Source organism: Oncorhynchus mykiss, chromosome 4, assembly GCF_013265735.2.
Source record: "Oncorhynchus mykiss isolate Arlee chromosome 4, USDA_OmykA_1.1, whole genome shotgun sequence".
Lineage (NCBI taxonomy): Eukaryota > Metazoa > Chordata > Actinopteri > Salmoniformes > Salmonidae > Oncorhynchus > Oncorhynchus mykiss.
Genome location: NC_048568.1, coordinates 17,557,055 through 17,577,072, shown reverse-complemented (window position 1 = coordinate 17,577,072; position 20,018 = coordinate 17,557,055). Strand labels below are relative to the sequence as shown.

The 20,018-nt window shown below is 45.5% G+C and overlaps 1 protein-coding gene across 3 annotated transcripts; it reads left to right on the top strand.

Annotated features, from left to right (window-relative positions):
* The first annotated feature begins 10,859 nt into the window (after positions 1–10,859).
* Positions 10,860–17,805, top strand: vgll2a (vestigial-like family member 2a). Of its 3 annotated transcripts, none has more exons than XM_021600426.2 (4): positions 10,860–11,159; positions 12,905–13,175; positions 13,914–14,387; positions 15,006–17,805. In XM_021600426.2, the coding sequence occupies exons 1-4, from the start codon at positions 11,073–11,075 to the stop codon at positions 15,044–15,046; spliced, it is 873 nt and encodes a 290-aa protein (XP_021456101.1). In that variant the 5' UTR covers positions 10,860–11,072; the 3' UTR covers positions 15,047–17,805. The 3 variants fall into 3 exon arrangements, with proteins under 3 accessions (XP_021456101.1, XP_021456100.1, XP_036831678.1); XM_021600425.2 differs by having other exon boundaries at positions 14,862–17,805; XM_036975783.1 differs by lacking the exon at positions 10,860–11,159 and adding an exon at positions 12,631–12,801 and having other exon boundaries at positions 14,862–17,805.
* The last annotated feature ends 2,213 nt before the right edge of the window (positions 17,806–20,018 follow it).

Genomic DNA, 20,018 nt, shown 5'->3' with positions numbered 1-20,018 from the left:
CTACCCCTCACACTCACTACACCCCGCTACCCCTCACACCCACACTCACTACACCCCGCTACCCCTCAAACCCACACTCACTACACCCCGCTAACCCTCACACTCACACTCACTACACCCCGCTACCCCTCACACCCACACTCACTACACCCCGCTACCCCTCACACCCACCCTCACTACACCCTGCTACCCCTCACACCCTCACACCCACACTTAATACACCCAGCTAACCCTCACACCCACACTCACTACACCCCGCTAACCCTCACACTCACTACACCCCGCTACCCCTCACACCCACACTCACTACACCCCGCTACCCCTCACACCCACACTCACTACACCCCGCTACCCCTCACTACACCCTGCTACCCCTCACACCCACACTCACTACACCCTGTTACCCCTCACACCCTCACACCCACTACTCCCTGCTACCCCTCACATGCACACTCACTACACCCCACTACCCCTCACACCCACACTCACTACACCTCGCTACCCCTCACACCCATACTCGCTACACCCCGCTACCCCTCACACCCACACTCACTACACCCAGCTACCCCTCACACCCACACTCACTACACCCAGCTACCCCTCACACCCACACTCACTACACCCCGCTACCCCTAACACTCACTACACCCTGCTACCCCTCACACCCACACTCACTACACCCAGCTACCCCTCACACCCACACTCACTACACCCCGCTACCCCTCACACCCACACTCACTACACCCCGCTACCCCACACACCCACACTCACTACACCCCGCTACCCCTCACACTCACACTCACTACACCGCTCTACCCCTCACACCCACACTCACTACACCCCGCTACCCCTCACACTCACACTCACTACACCCCGCTACCCCTCAGACTCAGACTCACACTCACTACACCCCGCTACCCCTCACACCCACACTCACTACACCCTGCTACCCCTCACACCCACACTCACTACACCCCGCTACCCCTCACGCTCACAACACCCCGCTACCCCTCACACCCACACTCACTACACCCCGCTACCCCTCACACCCACACTCACTACACCTCGCTACCCCTCACACCCACACTCGCTACACCCCGCTACCCCTCACACCCACACTCACTACACCCAGCTACCCCTCACACCCACACTCACTACACCCAGCTACCCCTCACACCCACACTCACTACACCCCGCTACCCCTCACACTCACACTCACTACACCCTGCTACACCTCACACCCACACTCACTACACCCAGCTACCCCTCACACCCACACTCACTACACCCCGCTACCCCTCACACCCACACTCACTACACCCCGCTACCCCAAACACCCACACTCACTACACCCAGCTACCCCTCACACCCACACTCACTACACCACGCTACCCCTCACACTCACACTCACTACACCCCGCTACCCCTCACACCCACACTCACTACACCCCGCTACCCCACACACCCACACTCACTACACCCCGCTACCCCTCACACTCACACTCACTACACCGCTCTACCCCTCACACCCACACTCACTACACCCCGCTACCCCTCACACTCACACTCACTACACCCCGCTACCCCTCAGACTCAGACTCACACTCACTACACCCCGCTACCCCTCACACCCACACTCACTACACCCTGCTACCCCTCACACCCACACTCACTACACCCCGCTACCCCTCACGCTCACAACACCCCGCTACCCCTCACACCCACACTCACTACACCCCGCTACCCCTCACACCCACACTCACTACACCCCGCTACCCCTCACACCCACACTCACTACACCCCGCTACCCCACACACCCACACTCAATACACCCCGCTACCCCTCACACTCACACTCACTACACCCCGCTACCCCTCACTCCCACACTCACTACACCCCGCTACCCCTCACACTCAGACTCACACTCACTACATCCCGCTACCCCTCACACCCACACTCACTACACCCCGCTACCCCTCACACTCACTACACCCAGCTACCCCTCACACCCACACTCACTACACCCCGCTACCCCTCACACCCACACTCACTACACCCAGCTACCCCTCACACCCACACTCACTACACCCCGCTACCCCTCACACTCACACTCACTACACCCCGCTACCCCTCACACCCACACTCACTACACCCCGCTACCCCACACACCCACACTGACTAAACCCCGCTACCCCTCACACTCACACTCACTACACCCCGCTACCCCTCACACCCACACTCACTACACCCCGCTACCCCTCACACTCACACTCACTACACCCCGCTACCCCTCAGACTCAGACTCACACTCACTACACCCCGCTACCCCTCACACCCACACTCACTACACCCCGCTACCCCTCACACCCACACTCACTACACCCCGCTACCCCTCACACCCACACTCACTACACCCTGCTACCCCTCACACCCACACTCACTACACCCCGCTACCCCTCACGCTCACAACACCCCGCTACCCCTCACACCCACACTCACTACACCCCGCTACCCCTCACACCCACACTCACTACACCTCGCTACCCCTCACACCCACACTCGCTACACCCCGCTACCCCTCACACCCACACTCACTACACCCAGCTACCCCTCACACCCACACTCACTACACCCAGCTACCCCTCACACCCACACTCACTACACCCCGCTACCCCTCACACTCACACTCACTACACCCTGCTACACCTCACACCCACACTCACTACACCCAGCTACCCCTCACACCCACACTCACTACACCCCGCTACCCCTCACACCCACACTCACTACACCCCGCTACCCCTCACACTCACACTCACTACACCCTGCTACACCTCACACCCACACTCACTACACCCCGCTACCCCTCACACCCACACTCACTACACCCCGCTACCCCTCACACTCACACTCACTACACCCCGCTACCCCTCACACCCACACTCACTACACCCCGCTACCCCTCACACCCACACTCACTACACCTCGCTACCCCTCACACCCACACTCGCTACACCCCGCTACCCCTCACACCCACACTCACTACACCCAGCTACCCCTCACACCCACACTCACTACACCCAGCTACCCCTCACACCCACACTCACTACACCCCGCTACCCCTCACACTCACACTCACTACACCCTGCTACACCTCACACCCACACTCACTACACCCAGCTACCCCTCACACCCACACTCACTACACCCCGCTACCCCTCACACCCACACTCACTACACCCCGCTACCCCAAACACCCACACTCACTACACCCAGCTACCCCTCACACCCACACTCACTACACCACGCTACCCCTCACACTCACACTCACTACACCCCGCTACCCCTCACACCCACACTCACTACACCCCGCTACCCCACACACCCACACTCACTACACCCCGCTACCCCTCACACTCACACTCACTACACCGCTCTACCCCTCACACCCACACTCACTACACCCCGCTACCCCTCACACTCACACTCACTACACCCCGCTACCCCTCAGACTCAGACTCACACTCACTACACCCCGCTACCCCTCACACCCACACTCACTACACCCTGCTACCCCTCACACCCACACTCACTACACCCCGCTACCCCTCACGCTCACAACACCCCGCTACCCCTCACACCCACACTCACTACACCCCGCTACCCCTCACACCCACACTCACTACACCCCGCTACCCCTCACACCCACACTCACTACACCCCGCTACCCCACACACCCACACTCAATACACCCCGCTACCCCTCACACTCACACTCACTACACCCCGCTACCCCTCACTCCCACACTCACTACACCCCGCTACCCCTCACACTCAGACTCACACTCACTACATCCCGCTACCCCTCACACCCACACTCACTACACCCCGCTACCCCTCACACTCACTACACCCAGCTACCCCTCACACCCACACTCACTACACCCCGCTACCCCTCACACCCACACTCACTACACCCAGCTACCCCTCACACCCACACTCACTACACCCCGCTACCCCTCACACTCACACTCACTACACCCCGCTACCCCTCACACCCACACTCACTACACCCCGCTACCCCACACACCCACACTGACTAAACCCCGCTACCCCTCACACTCACACTCACTACACCCCGCTACCCCACACACCCACACTCACTACACCCCGCTACCCCTCACACTCACACTCACTACACCCCGCTACCCCTCAGACTCAGACTCACACTCACTACACCCCGCTACCCCTCACACCCACACTCACTACACCCCGCTACCCCTCACACCCACACTCACTACACCCCGCTACCCCTCACACCCACACTCACTACACCCTGCTACCCCTCACACTCACAACACCCCCCTACCCCTCACACCCACACTCACTACTCCCCGATACCACAAACTCAAACACTCACTACCCCCCCCCCCCCTACCCCGCACACCCATATACACACACGCACACCCTCCACCTCACACTCCCTCTGCCCCTCCCATCCCCAGCCCGGTGCCTCCAGCTGTCTCTTGAATCACAGGACTCAGTACTGATGGATGGCACATGACCATGACACTCGGCCCCAGCACTCCTCCATCCCAGCCACGTCTTTGTTAGAGGTGAGTGTGTGTTGTTACAACCAGGCCGTCCTAATTTTAACTGCTAATGGGCTCGCCCCTCTCTGTATCCAGGTCCCTGCCAGAAATAGGAGGTGCAGTGACTGCCAGGGTTATGACAAGGGGCAGGGCCCGGAGCCAAAACAAAACACATTTGAGGCGAGGGGAATTTCTTGCCCTTGTGAAAATGTGGCTCTAATATCTTTCTCCTCGATTTCTTCCAGACTACTCCCCAAATGCCCCGTGGTCACCCGCACACCACCTCTTTCAACCTCATCCTCACCCTGGGTTATAAATGTACCTCACCCATAAAACTGGCAGGAAAATATACAACTTCAATATGCAACAGGAGCCGGGTGATGTGACGTGATATTTGGTTGTTGTTAGGCGAGTTTCTGTGGAAGGGGCAATTTTACACATTTGCCACGCCCCTCCCCTCCCTTCCCCACCACTAGGCTGAACCCTCGCCAACTTGGCATGGCACCACTTGGATGGCCAGGAAATATTTTTATCCTATTTACCTTTCGAGTGGCAAACAAGTTCAAGTGGCGAACTTGCAGAGGGGGCTTCCGTGAGCCATCAGACACACACACACACACTGTACAGAGGGTTAAAGGAATATTTCACTCAAAATACAAAATTACATATTGGTTTCCTTACCCTGTTTTGTATCCCAGAGACATATATATATTTTTCAAATGCTTTAGCAATTGTGGCACAAATTCAATGCAAGTCATGGTACCTATATTAGCAATTTGTCATGCATCACATCTTCCTAAATTATCTCAAATTGATTGTGTGGCTCAACAAAGTTGATTTTTTTTTTTTTGTAATTTGGGTGAACTATCCCTTTAATAGTAATACGCCCTTTAGCTTTACCTTATGAAACAGTTATGGAACAAATTGTATTCTCTAAAATTGAGAATCAGTCGTATCATATGAATCTCGGATAAAATTGTTTCTCTATTGCATTTTTCAATCAGTGTCTACGGTGGCGTATTGTCATCATGCCTCACATAAGAGACCCATTTTAACACTAAACCAGTAAGTAAACAGTCCCTGTATTGTCAAGGTTTTCTGCTAGATAGGCATGGACAGGGTCCTTTCAGAACCAAACATCACTGCCCAGAACAGTTATTCAAATATTAATTGAAATGGCTGGCCTTGCTTTCCCTGGTTTGATAATAATTTCTATTGAATTCTAAATGGAGTTTTTGGAAGTTTGAATAACACTGAAAGTACCTTTTGGCTTCAAGAAATGAAGTACAGCGGTTTTCTTGTTTGGACATTTTTACATAATGACCAATGTGAAATTATAGTTTCTCTATGATTAGTTGATTGTAAAAATGTAGTTGAAAATAATAATTAGCAATCTAGGGCTCGATTCAATCAGATAGAGCATTAAACCGTGTTGGCTGACATCCACATAGCAGATGTTTTGGCAGTGTTGGAGGTGTGACTGAGGTATGGAGCTGAAATATCGGTGAGCGGCTCCTGTTGTGTGTCACAAACCACTCCCCTCCTCATTATCCCTACTGTATTCAAAATGGTGATAGAAAGTGTAGGCCCTGTCAATGATAGAAATAGACTAATGACTCTCAAATGTAAAACCATTAACCTAAACAAAATATAGACCATCATAGCCAGCTGGTCCTTATTTCTGCTGTCGAAAAGCATAAATGAGGAAACATTTTCAGAATTGCCTACTTCTAACGCGGTTACATGGGATTTGTAGGATTATTAAAGCAAGTGGTCCAATGGAATAATGTCCGCGATAAGGTAATGCAAGGAGCCGCTTGTGGATTTGACAGCTCGAACTCAGTTCCACCTCAGACACCACACCACCAAAACAAATGCAATGCTAAAGCAGATCTGATTTAGTCGAGTCCCTGCTGAAAGTCTAATGAAAGGCTGATCATGAAATAACAAATTATTATTTGATAAATATTTATTAATTTGGACTTTCTATTTACAGTTCCTTTAACAAAACATAGTTGTTGTTTTTTTCTTACATGCAACCCACTGGGCACACATTGGTTGAATCAACATTGTTTCCATACCATTTCCTCTCATAGCTTGCATTGGCTTGGCTCAGTCACCCCTGGTAGTTTTTCAATAAATTCTATTAGACTCATGTCAGGCGTGTCCAAAGGAATGAATGGGGTGGATGAATGGAGTCAGTGTGAATGTAAGCTCCACAGCTGATGCTCCCTGCTCCCGCCATTAAAGAGTGTTTGGATATCCACATTTCCTCCCAAGGCCGAACCACGACTTCATCGCAGTAATACTAGCAACAGGTGTCTCTGAAGAAGGGGCTGCTGGGGCTCTACTGTGCGTATCACGCTTATCTTATGCCATGTCGTGCTACATAGTCACAGCCCTGCCAAATCAATCAGACACACTGCAGGCCCACTGCTTCCTAATTGTCATAATATTGCCGGCCCTGATGTAGCAGGCCTTATGTTAAGAAGATGAAGTGCTGTAATTAGAAACGACAGTGGGGTTTCTTTTCTTCTTGATCATTACATTTTAAATGATCATTAGCTCAAACAAAAGAGCCATGGTATACCACCTAGGATTTGACCTATGACCCCTGAACCTTGTGTAATTTTCGAAGCACCCCCATAATGAGCGCAGGACCTATTTTCCTTCTGGTTTTAGTGACCTCCTGGAGGAATCTGTGCCTGTTCTATGCTCATGTGCTGCTGGGCCTTGTGTGGCTGTGTGGCTGGGGACAGGTGTCACAATATCCCTCCTGAAACAGACACTCTCTGTTTCACATTTCACACTGGAACTCCCACCTCTAAAACAGTTGCTGTAGTCACATGGTGTGCAGGGGTTCACACTGAACAGAAGACCACAAACTCAATGATGATCAATGATCCTTCCTCATAGACAACATGGAAGTCATGTCATGACAGCGGTTTGTTACCAATGACCTTCCTCTTCATTCGGTTTAAGGAGTCAGTTGTCAAATATGAAAACAGCTATATTAGCAGTTTGAGGAGGCGTTAACATGTTTATTGATTTGTAAGTATGCAAATGTTTTTGTAGAGCTCCTGAAATAGCTAGGTAGTGACAATAATACTTTTAAAATTCATAATGAATGTTTAATTGCTGGGACTAAAACATTGGACACACTGGACATTAGGTTAACACTGTAAACACCTGAAAAAGCCTATCCTACCAATATATTCAGACATCATTTTGCAGAATGCCTCCTACCCCACCCTCATTCAGCCACTACGTTAAGCACGTTTGCGTTCCTCCATCACTTCAGGCTTGCTCTGGTAATGCCTTTGTGTGCCACCCCGTTCATTCCCTCACCCATACCCCTCCTGGCAGTAGCCTTGGCAGGACCCAGGCAGATTACCTCTAGCCTAAATGGAAGGCCAGGGCCAAGGATCCCTCTCCATCAGGGGACCAAATAATGATTTTAGACTTGAGTCTTGGTCTAGGCAGCTCCCGTGTTGAACACAACAAGAAATAAAAGCAGTCTGTGAAGTGCACTCCACCTCCCCTCCTTTCCACCCCTTCTCTACCACCATTAGATGTGTTGAATGTGCTGTTGTCTTGGCGAGTTAGCTCCTATTAGCCTGGAGTTTACACTTACCTTCGGTTTCTTGTCTAAAAAACGATTTGTGTTGAAATACAAACCATGTCGAGTTACACTAAATAAAACCACCTCATTGTTTCTGAGCTGTTACATCCGAAATGGAGAGTTATTGCAAATGGTAATGTTATCTGACTGACAGGTGTGGTTGCGCTGAGCTCTGAGTGAGTATAATGCGCAGGAAAGGAGATACATTTATCATGGTCGAAGACCTTTATGTTCCCCTTTCACCTAAATGTTCCCTTTACAATATGCCTGTCTGTCTTTACTGACCATTTCACTACAGCCAGTGAATTCTCAAGTCAATCATTTAGCTCACTAAAAATCACATTATTACGTGGGTGGTTCGAGCCCTGAATTCTGACTGGCTGACAGCCGTGGTATATCAGACCATATACCACGGGTATGACAAAACATTTATTTTTACTGCTCTAATTACGTTGGTAACTAGTTTATAATAGCAATAAGGCACCTCAGGGGTCTGTGGTCGGCCTTTGTCATTATACCACGGCTAAGGGATGTATCCGGGCACTCTGTGTTGCATCGTGCGTTATTGCTTAATTATAGGCCCTCTCACAAAATCCAGCGAGGACATTTGAATGTAATAAAATTGGTGAACTGTTAAAGATTTGAAATATTGATGAAGATGATGACGACTATGATACCAACAAAGATGATGAGCGTATGAATAAGTTAAATAAGTGCTGGAATAATCAGCCCTTCTAAAAATGCAGAGTACTTTGTTTGTAGACCTGAGACAATGCAAACAATGTAATACATTCTGCAATCAAACTTGTTTCATGATGTAATCCCCAAAAATCTGTGGATATGTGCGCAACAAAAGTTCAACATTCACCTTTTGCTACTATTTCGGACAAGTCTATGCATACCATTTTATGCATTGGATAAATAGGAACTAATGCACCACACAGAACGCACTGCTGCAAGGCAAACACAGAATTCCATTGGAAATGAATGTATTTCTGGTTTACCAAAATGCAATGACGCTGCGGGTCTGAACGAAGTGTAAAGTCAGCATGTGTTGCATGCATTCCTTCCACTGCTGTGACCAGAGTGTTACTTCCAACCATGCAGTGATGCTGGGAGCCAGATTTCATCTGAAATCAGAGCTGAGCTCTTAATTGTGTGTTAAAGAGGGCTGATGTGTAAGGGGCCTGGTTCTCCCTGTCACAGCACAGGGCTGAGTTTCCCCATGGTCATATTTCTGCCACAGCCAACAAGGATAATTGGGTGCAAAGACGCTCTCTTATCCAACTAGCCATCAAAGGGCTAGAATCATCTTTACCTTGTGTTTCCTTTATGGGATTTGTCTAGCATCAGACAATTTTGTAGGAATTTTTAAATAGGTTTGTGTCCCTTCAATTGTTGAAAAGGTTAAATAAATAATTAGGGTGGGGAAAACATTTGTCCACGCCCACAATGACCATGAAAGCAGAGAGAGTATTTGCATATGAATTGTCATTACCTGTCTCACAATAGACCAGAGCAGCATTTCTATAATGTTAGCGCCTTCAATCCAGTGCCATTATTGTTTGTTGTGAAATGATCTAAATGTGTGACCTCCTCCATCTCTCTGGCTAGAGCTGGTTGAAGGAACCTGAATCCACCAAGCGTTTACAGAGGACAGGAATACCCAACATTCCAGACAGATTCCTAATAAAATCAAGGATGTGCCTGGCAATAACTGTCATTGGAAATGGATAGAGTTCATTTGTACTTTAAGTTAGATAAAAATGTCTTCCTCCCAATATTTGATGAGAAACAGGTGGTTGTTGATTCTTATCATTCAAACTATGTAATGCACTCCGACCCCGACACAAATTGTGACCAAACTGTTTGACCTCTGGCCTTGGAATCTGGCAGGCCACCTAGGGATTGTGGCACAGTGCGGGGTTGGAGTCCTGCATTCCTCTCCTTCATGTATTTAATCTGTTTACATAATTAATTAACACTACAAAACATAATTATGTTACATTCCTTATATTGACATTTCAGAGTCTTATTGTACTCGGGGGTGGAATTTGGGTGAATCAATTTACTGTCCCAATTGACTACAGGTGTTTACAGATTATCTTTAAAGTCTCCATTTGCAAAGGACATAAAATTGTGTTATTAATAGACCTATACGGCATACCACAGACCCATGAAGCTTGATGCTTCAAGGTTTCCTATCCAGGGCCCATCAAACTGTAAAAGTATTCGAAAATGTACTTTTCAAAAGGTTTAGGTTTCGAAATGATTGACATCAAGTGCATGTTATTTACCAAAATTTGGACAATGTACTTGGACTACAAATGAAACATAACATGTATGAAATGAACATATTGGTCTGTAATAAAGATTATATACAGGTAACATGCAGGTGCATATCAAAGGAATGAATTACAGGTAACAGTTGATATCAGGATGACATTAGACTACAGTCAACAAAATGTTGTGTTACTAAACTCTCCAGTAAGTGACCTATCTGGCAGGGCTCCATTGTTCTTAATTTAGCAGCTCATGGCAGTAATGAAAGGTTTATTGCAGACTTTGGATAAAATACACCTGGTTGTGAAGTGCTTTTGTTCCCTCATTGGTCGGATGCAGGCTCGTCCAGAGACACGTCAAAACGGCTGGCTGTGTAATGTCTTTACTTTTGCCGCCACGCGTTCCTGTCGCACTGACGGTGCGTAAAGACCGAAGGCAGGACGCGCAGCGCAATTGGGATAGAAACGCCGCTCTCCAACGTTCCAAGTTACTTTAACCTCTCCCCGTCTACAATCTCCAATGAAGATTTTGCTTATTCCGTCAAGTTACTATCCGTGAGAATTCGCTTTTTTAGCCATGAGCTGCTTGGATGTTATGTATCAAGTGTATGGTCCACCACCTCAGCCTTATTTTGCCGCAGCGTATAGCCCATATCATCACCAGGTACGTTATTGATGTGTTGTTTAAACTACTGGCAGATTTGGTTCAGGGAAAGTTTTGTCAGACTTTGATGAAAAACTTGAATTGCGCATTATTATAAATCATTTGATTTATCTGTATTTTGGCATTGTCCACTCACAAAATGATTCTGCATGACAGCCTTCAGTCGATTGTGGAAACAATAGTCCTCCTTACCTACAGTTACACCTATTGAAGAGGAACTTATTAGCCTTACTTTTGATTGATGTTTCCTTAATGAATAATGATAGCCATTCCTCCTTGCATTGTTATTCAGAAGCCTACCTAATTTGCGTGATCATATTTTTAGTTGATAACATATATATTTCTGTTTTGTTTTAGTTGCTTAGGCTATCGCTCTCCCTCCGTCTTGTCCTGCAAAATCGAATCACTCAGGCTATTGCATACTTTTCCGTTTAGGCTACTGAATTTGATTGCGTCATCTATTGCTATTTCAATTAGGATATTTTGCAATCTGTAGGTTATGGGTTAGATAGGCTTATTCAAATATGTAGATTGAAAAGGCCAAGGCCTTTATTAACTTTATTAACCAATCAATACAAAATACTTATGGGTCATTAATAGAGTTTAGGCTTAGGCTATGTTCGCAACTTTTATTAATCGTTCGTCAAGTACAATTATTATTATTTTATTGTTTTAATCTGTAGGCTGTAATTTATGACTTTTTACATTCATAATAATTATTTTGTCTGGACGTGTCCACTTTTCTACATAAAATGTAATTAGTGCTCTGGTAACGATTTCGTTGGCGCACGTCCTGTGATACATATCTGTAAATTAAATGAATGCTGCTTGTGCATGCACAAGAACCTGTAAGGCGTTTGGGATATTCGGTTTCCAGACGTGCATTGGTGCTAAGGCCCTCTTAAAGCTGTGCCACTTTCTTAAAACCTCTCACAGTCAATATACAAATTCAGCTCTTTGTTTGCACAGAGAGCTGGTTTTCAAATGTCAAATAGTGCGAACGTCTTCTTTAAATGTAGTGTGCAGAGAGAAAAGGGAATACTGGGATTCACTTCGGCACGCTCCAAAGCTCACATATGGTGGTGCTACTCTGTTAATTATCTCTCCTGATTGCCTAAGTCACTTTTACCCCTACCTACATGTTGTACATATTACCTCAATTACCTCAACTATACTCATTGTATATAGTCCCGTTATTGTGGTTTTATTGTGTTACTATTTCATTTAAAAAATACATCTAACTGTTCTTACTCTGCAATGTTGGGAAAGGGCTCGTAAGTAAGCATTAACGTGTTGTATGTGACAAATACAATTTGATTTGATTTGAAGGTTCATAATTAAGAAATGAATTATTTCAATTGAATAGCTTTGTTCTTGCTTGAATCCAACCACTGCCTCCTCTTTGAGTAGGCCTATGAATGAGGAGAGGATAATAAACTTATTAAGTACCTGCCATTTTGAATATAGCCTAAAAAGCGCACAGATGCCACAATATAACGCGATTGCATGACTGTTGGACAATCCCTGAGCCGACAAGTTCAAAAATATGTTGATGTGCCCTTGAGCAAGGTACTTAACCCTAATTTCTCCAGGGTAGCCTTTGGTAATGCCTGGCCGTGACCCACCAAATGATTATGTGCAGGTGAAATTCAAACTGATAATTGGTAACTTGATGCCTTGATAGGAATTGGTATCAAATGCGTGTCAAGGCTATTCAATTCTGACTTTTTTATCGGATGTTTCAGAAATTGGCATTTTATTCCAAAATGCAAGAAGCGCAAGAGAGCATCAGCGGGGGCAGCTCGTTCTCAAATCTCCCTGGGCCGACGATAAAGGAGGAAGACTGCGCGCGAGAGAAGGATCACCCTCCGGAGGCCGAGTACCTGAACTCGCGATGCGTGCTTTTCACCTACTTCCACGGGGACATCAGCTCCGTGGTGGACGAGCACTTCAGCCGGGCCCTCAGCCAGCCAACCAGCTACGTCCACGGGTCGGCTAGCAACAAGTCTGCACGAGGTAGGTCTACATCCACCTCAAGGAGAGGATCACGGAACCACTCCAAACACCTGTCCACGCGGTTTCATTTCATCACAATGACTTGTATGTATGTCTTGCATGCAAGTTCGTTTTTTAATTTTTTAATTTTTTAAAATATTATTGTGTTCACATCTTACTCAAATACACTTCATTTTAAACTGGATTTTTGGAACAAATCAACGAATCCTCTGTTTTGCTCCCATAGTTTCAGTTTCAGTCTGCAGTCATTCACTCTCATTTGTGTTGGATCAAAATCGCAACGGAATCACAAAGTAAAACAACATTGATGGAAAGGCAGTTGAAAATAATAACACGCTGTTCTGTGTAATGTAGGGCTCAGACTTACTCACTATATTGTAGGGGAATTTGTAGTGAGGGTTTGGTAAGCTATAATTTGTTCTGTTGCATATTACTCCCTTAATGAATTAATTTAAAATGTAATTATATGACCAATATTATATAGCCAACCATTCTCCAATTTTGATCAACCTTCAGGAATAACTGACAACAACAATATTTATCCATGCATCTTTTTTTCATAATGTTTTCCTTTATTTCATCCTTTCAAATGAATTGATAATTGAATGATCCTAGTCGATTTTTATGTTGCCATATTCTCAGAACAGGCTTATTGATCCTCACCCACAGGTACATTCATTGTCTTTACCACTTAATTGATCTGTGATTGAGCATTTCAATGTGTCTGTGGATTCCCAGATGGATTATTCCCGATGAGCCAGAGGAGTTTCCCCCCATCCTTCTGGAACAGTGCGTACCAGCCCTCGTCCCTGAGCAGTGCCTTAGGATCCTCCTACTCAGACATACCCTTCCCTGGGGACCCCTACTCCTCTGCCTCTCTACACAGCCACCTCCACCAGGCCACCCCAGAGCCCTGGCACCACTCACACCACCACCATTCTTACTCACTCGGTGGGGCCATCGGCACCCAGGGCTCCCCCTACCCTCGACCCAGCATGCACGAAGTCTACGGAACACACTTTGACCCCCGCTACAGTTCTTTGCTGGTGCCCTCTGTCCGGCCGCACCGGCTCCCTCCATCCACTGTCCCCGGACCCAGTGCCTCACCGTGTGACATTGGGAAGAGCGAATCAGCCAGCTCGGCCTGGACTGGGGCGTTCACAGGGGCAGGGGCAGACATCAGCCAGAGCATCGGCCTCAATGTGGATGCAGGTATTAACAATAGCGATAACAACAACAGCACACAACATGCATTGTTAAACTCTTCATAAAGGACTAGCTATTCCAAGTGCACTTCAGAGTAGCCTGCATAATTTCATTTTCCTCAAACATTCATGACTACTATTGTACGCTCTACAATTAATTCAATGCAAAAGTTCAGGAACGGTGTGACGCTTTACCCCGGGGTTATGCTTACATTCATAACATTATGCAGGGTTTTGTTCTCCCCGGGGGGAAACAGTTGTCTTGTCAAGGCCACTCTCCAACACTAAGAAAGACAACGTATTTATGGGTTTAACAGGTCGAGTTCTCTGTCTCTTCTTTCTCCTGGGAGGCAATATGCTTTTACACTTTTCTGCTTTAAGGGCTTCCTGCTTCTACATATAAGCCATTTGGTCTCCCTCTTCCTAATCCTTCTCTTGCCCTCCCTTTTCTTTTCTCTCTTTTTTCTCTCTTTCCTCTCAGGTCTGCAGGTCCAGGATAAGAGCAAGGACTTGTACTGGTTTTAAAGCTCTGCTGCCCTCCCAGGCCCGAGCTGGCCTCTGTGTTTCTCTGCACTGTATGATATTGACAGACATTTTCTGTAACAGATTCTAATCTCACTTGCAGCTCGACGCTACACCTTCAGTGGCGGAAACATCCTCAGCTGAAATTACTCGGATACTCTCTGCTGGAAATGCAGTGGACAAGGGAGAGAATCAAAACCATGCAGGACTTGCTGGACAGCTTGCCAGAAATGCTCTGTGGTGTGACTGACAAAATGTTATCTGGCCAAGACTGAACACTTTCCTCCAAAGAGGACACTTGTTGAAAAAGAAAAAAAGAGTGAAACTGGAAAGTAAAAAAATAGATTTGACGAGAGCATACTCGAAGACTGGAAAAACACTATTTGCTATTGTGTTTATATATATATATATATATATATATATATATATATATATATATATATATATATATATATGAAAGGTGAGGAGCAAGAGAGAGGAGCATTCTCTAACATGACTGAAGTGAACAGCGACTATTTGAAGCCATTTGACTCTGTCTTGCTCCCCAGCAGCTGTCAACGACAACTGTTTCAGTACTCAACGGACACACACAACTGTAGTGTCACTGCACAGTGTTTGACCAGGGGCTCTGGACTTCAGAAATGGAGCATTTTGTCAAATCTGGACCTCGACCCACAGGGAACAACTGGTTTGACTGGTGATTTTGAGGTGCGGGGTGGACAGGAGGTAGCAGATGTGGACACGCACAACTGTGCTATGTATGTCTGTGTGCCATATCTGGGCAGTGCTACAGTATATGTGATCTTTATGTACTTATTCCCCATTGTTTTTCAGTCATCCCAGGTATAAAGCAAAGTCAAAATCAAACAGTCATTATCCATGGTATATTGTATTGTGAACATATTAATATATTGACCTTTTTAAAGTATTTTTTCTTGATACAGTTGTAATGTAATGTCAATGTGTTGTATGCCTCAGCCTGTAATTATAAAGCAATGGGACAATGTGATTAAAACTCAACTTTAGAGATAAAATGTGTAGTCTATAGAATACACAATTTCATAGACAGTTCATTTGAAGACTATCCTGTTTGATGATGTGAGTTCTGGTCAATTTCGTCAATGATATAATGTGTACAAAATAGATATCGTTCAGCCATCTGCAAGCACAACTTAAAGGAAAATGCCAACCCCAAACTTTTGCTATTCGTTTCATTAGTCCATTGTTGACAAAAAAATGTTTTACTTGTCAGCAATCAAGTTCTCAAGATACGCAACCTTCAAAATACAGAAATCATCCCCTATGATGTAACTTGCAACATGTGATGCTGTGTTTTGCATCATATGACAACAATGGACTAATGAAACAAATTCCAAAAGATAGTTTTGGGGTGGACTTTTCCTTTAGGTGTTCAATTTTTAACTTCCACTAATGCATTGTCAGTGTACTGGGGTTTGCATTAACCTTAAATCATTCTCTTGAAGATACTGAATGCTGATGCTTCAACTTGTCAATGTAAAGACATATTTCTAAAGGGCATTCAATACCGAACACGAACACCAGCAAAAGTCTATGAAGTATTTGTACAGAATAGTATTTGACCTTGTCTGGAAGAGTACTATTCAAGAACATTCAACTAAGATGTTCTTGAGAAGAGCTACTTTATTAAGGAAAAATGGACTGTGATTGTGATATGTGGTTGTCCCACCTAGCTATCTTAAGATGAATGCTCCAACTGTGCGTCACTAAATAAGAGTGTCCGCTAAATGACTCAAATGTTCAAATGTAAGAGGCCAGGGATATTTCTTTCACTATATTCAACACCGTCTGTATTTTCTCCAAGGACATACTTTTCTCCTCGAAGACATACAAAAGGCTACATACAAACAGGCCACAATTAACACAGAACTTAATGATCGGAGGGAGAAAAGGCAATGGAACGGTCATAAGAATCAGGGGGCTGAAAAGGACATAGGGGAAAGAAAAGACCTTTCCAACAAATTCAAACAAAAATAATGTGTGAGGCTGCCGTCATGTGTTCCCTTTCTTAGTTGTGTTTCAGTTTAGCACTGGACAGCTGTAGATTAATATCAGCTTCTGACAAAAGTGATGAATGACAAGAGAGAGGTGGAGGGTCTCTCACTCCCCGGAAAACCTCTAACAAAGGAATATTCTCAGAGACATTTTTGTTTTTAGCAGTTAATGGGGATACCGTGCAATTGGCAGGTAAAATAGGCCACATGCAGTGTTTGGGTCAATTCATTACTGCATCTAGGCTAAGTGGAAAATGATTGATGCATTTTAAATCTATTAGTGTGTGTGTTCTTATAACATAATTGTTATTGGTAGCCTAACATCAAAGTGTGGGCTATTCAGCGACATCATGGGTAAAAACAATTGCTTGTTTAAATGGGATATATAACCTACTATGAAAAAAGGGCATAGCATAACAGATTGGTGTGTAGGCAATAACAGACCAATGTTTTGTTTGAGTGTGCCACCCAGAACTGTTCATATGGAAAACGCGAGTCTTGTTCCCATGCCGTCGGCACCACGTGTCTGACTCGGACCTGTTGCAAAGCGTGCGAGCAGGCTGGTCCTCGGAACATGCGACGGGACACTCGATAGCCTTTCGTGTCTCTATTAGGTATATTTGTGAGGTTAACGCATAAACTGAAGGCAAGAACTCGGAAATTGTTGGTTGCTATAGAGATCGAGCGGAGCTGTCATTAACATTATCCTAAAAACACCATTTATGGAGTGTGTGATCTGGCTCCAGTTGTCACTGTGCGTGACCTTCAGCCTCTGCGGGACAATGAGCTACCACAGAGTTACCGCAAGTCAGCACAAAGACAACAGGAGCACTGCCTCCGCTATTCCAGCATCATCTCAATTTAAGCATTTAAACATCAAATCAGCAAAGCTATATATGCTTAGTTTAGTACACTGAAAACAAACTTAAAGATACCAAAAACAATTTAATCCAATCAATGTTGCTAAATATTATGTCCATGGTACTTATTTCTGTCTGTGTGCGTGTTTAAAAAAAGAAAAAGAAAAGTTGACTCATACTACTTGTAGACTGGTTGAATGCCAATCCCATCCTCCTCTCTTTCATGTTGGAAAAACGGTCTATGGCTCTGTCATACAGTATGCTTTTAGTTTTCATAGGCTACCTAGCTAAAATGTTTGCTAGCCTAACTTCCTCGCATAGTCAAAAATGAACCAGCTAAGTTAGCTAGCTAGTTAATGTGAGCCTACTAGACTACATATTGAACTTCAATCGTCTCAGGCCAGTGACAAAATATATTAATTTATGGTTAGATCAGAATTGCCATCATAATCATTGGCCTGTACAGAGAATTTAGTCAAAACCACCAGTCCAAATCCCCATCTCTACCCATGGCTTAGGAAAAGCGACAATTTAGCAAGCTAGCTACTGCAGGACATCAACACAAGCAGACCAGAAACAGACACGTTTTTCTGACAATGAAGATGTTTAGCTTAGGATGTGATTTGATTGGTGTGAAGCCAAATCCGAACTGGCCTCCCTTGGGGGGCATTTTGCAGTGCCAGGACAACCCACAGTTGAGCTCAGTTCAAAGCTGATTGGCTAATATATATATTTTTGAATTATCAAGGGAGGCCAACTGCTTACTGGCATCAATCAATCAAATGCTAGTGCGGCAACATGTCATACTCTTTTGTTCCAAACAGAATCAGATACATGATCTACACATACTGAGACAGAACTGCGCAGTTTCCCTCTCTCGGATGATTTCTCCGGTGAGATTCAGCCACTTGTGAATTGACCGACAATTATGAAAACACAGAGAGATTAAAATTATTTTATATATATTTTTTTCTAGGTCAAGTATTTGGGGAAGCCTAGCTTCCCTTGGCGTCCATGAAAACTCGCCACTGCCTACCATAAGACATTTGGATCACTGTGCATATTAATTACTTTAGGCTTCTTCAATATGCAAAGAAGTACATCACTTCTACAGTGATTGATAGGCTATCGTATGCATACATACTCAAGTAAGAAAATGTTCCTACACTGGCCTTCTCACTATGGTCTCATAAAATGTGCACCTACACTGTGGACAGTTTATTTGTGCTTGCCAATATAGAAGGTATACATCAACACATATCAGTTTAGCCTGTGTGCTTAAAATGACATAAACCTGTAGTGGTTTGTCACAACCACGCAAATAAACCATTGACACTATTTACATTTGTTTGAGAATATCATTACCCTCAGAATTAAAAAGTGCATCTGGGATATTCCATCCTCCACAGTTGGAGCGAGGCTTGACTTGTAATATAACCTCCGAGAGTTGAAATATGATTCTAAACACATGCCAGGCTAAATGGCAGAAGGCATTATGTTTTTTATTTAGTCCATGAATTAGGCATAGTGTGATCTATCGCCAATGCTTGACTTGTACTGAAATTGGTGCATGGACTCATTTTGAGTGCTGCTACTGTTTATATTTAGATGCAGGAGCTCCGCAATACTTTTGAGCTAATATTCCGTAAGGGGAACAGGAGCTCAAGCATTGGAGGTGCCGGTACTCAGCTCCAGTGAGCTCCTGCCCAAGTCAAGCACTGTCTATCACACAGCCTCAGCTTCACCATCACACGCAATGCCATGCTCGCATTGCCACAGTCAGTTCTCTCTTTGCAGCGCCAGCGTTCCAGATTAATGTTAATCAAGTCACGTTCAGCCTTGGGTAGAGTTTATGGCTCGGTCTCTCCCCAAACTCAAGACAGGATCACTTACATGTACCACCTGAGATACTGGTAATGTGCTACGTGCAGCCATGTCTCGCAGTAATGTTTTATTTTCAACTCCGTTCATCTTGTTTTGCGAGGAGCCCTCATGACCACCGTTATAGCATGTCATCTCTTTTGCCTCTGTTTCTTTCTTTGTCTTTCTTCATGGCTCAGGAATCCATCAAATAAAGGTGAAATAAATAAAAAATTGATGGACGAGCTGCTGTCAACGGTTCAAATTAATTCATGGAGGCTGTTTATGAAAGAAAGGAAAAATCAAACATGGAACTCTGTAATGCACTGATGGTCAACCATATGAATTAGTGGGCCGTTGAAA

Coding starts and splice junctions, on each gene's coding strand:
- vgll2a (XM_021600425.2), top strand. CDS start 11,073: ATGAGCTGCTTGGATGTTATGTATCAAGTGTATGGTCCACCACCTCAG. Junction 11,160..12,904: donor ATAGCCCATATCATCACCAG/GTACGTTATTGA, acceptor CGGATGTTTCAG/AAATTGGCATTTTATTCCAA. Junction 14,388..14,861: donor CGGCCTCAATGTGGATGCAG/GTATTAACAATA, acceptor CTTTCCTCTCAG/GTCTGCAGGTCCAGGATAAG.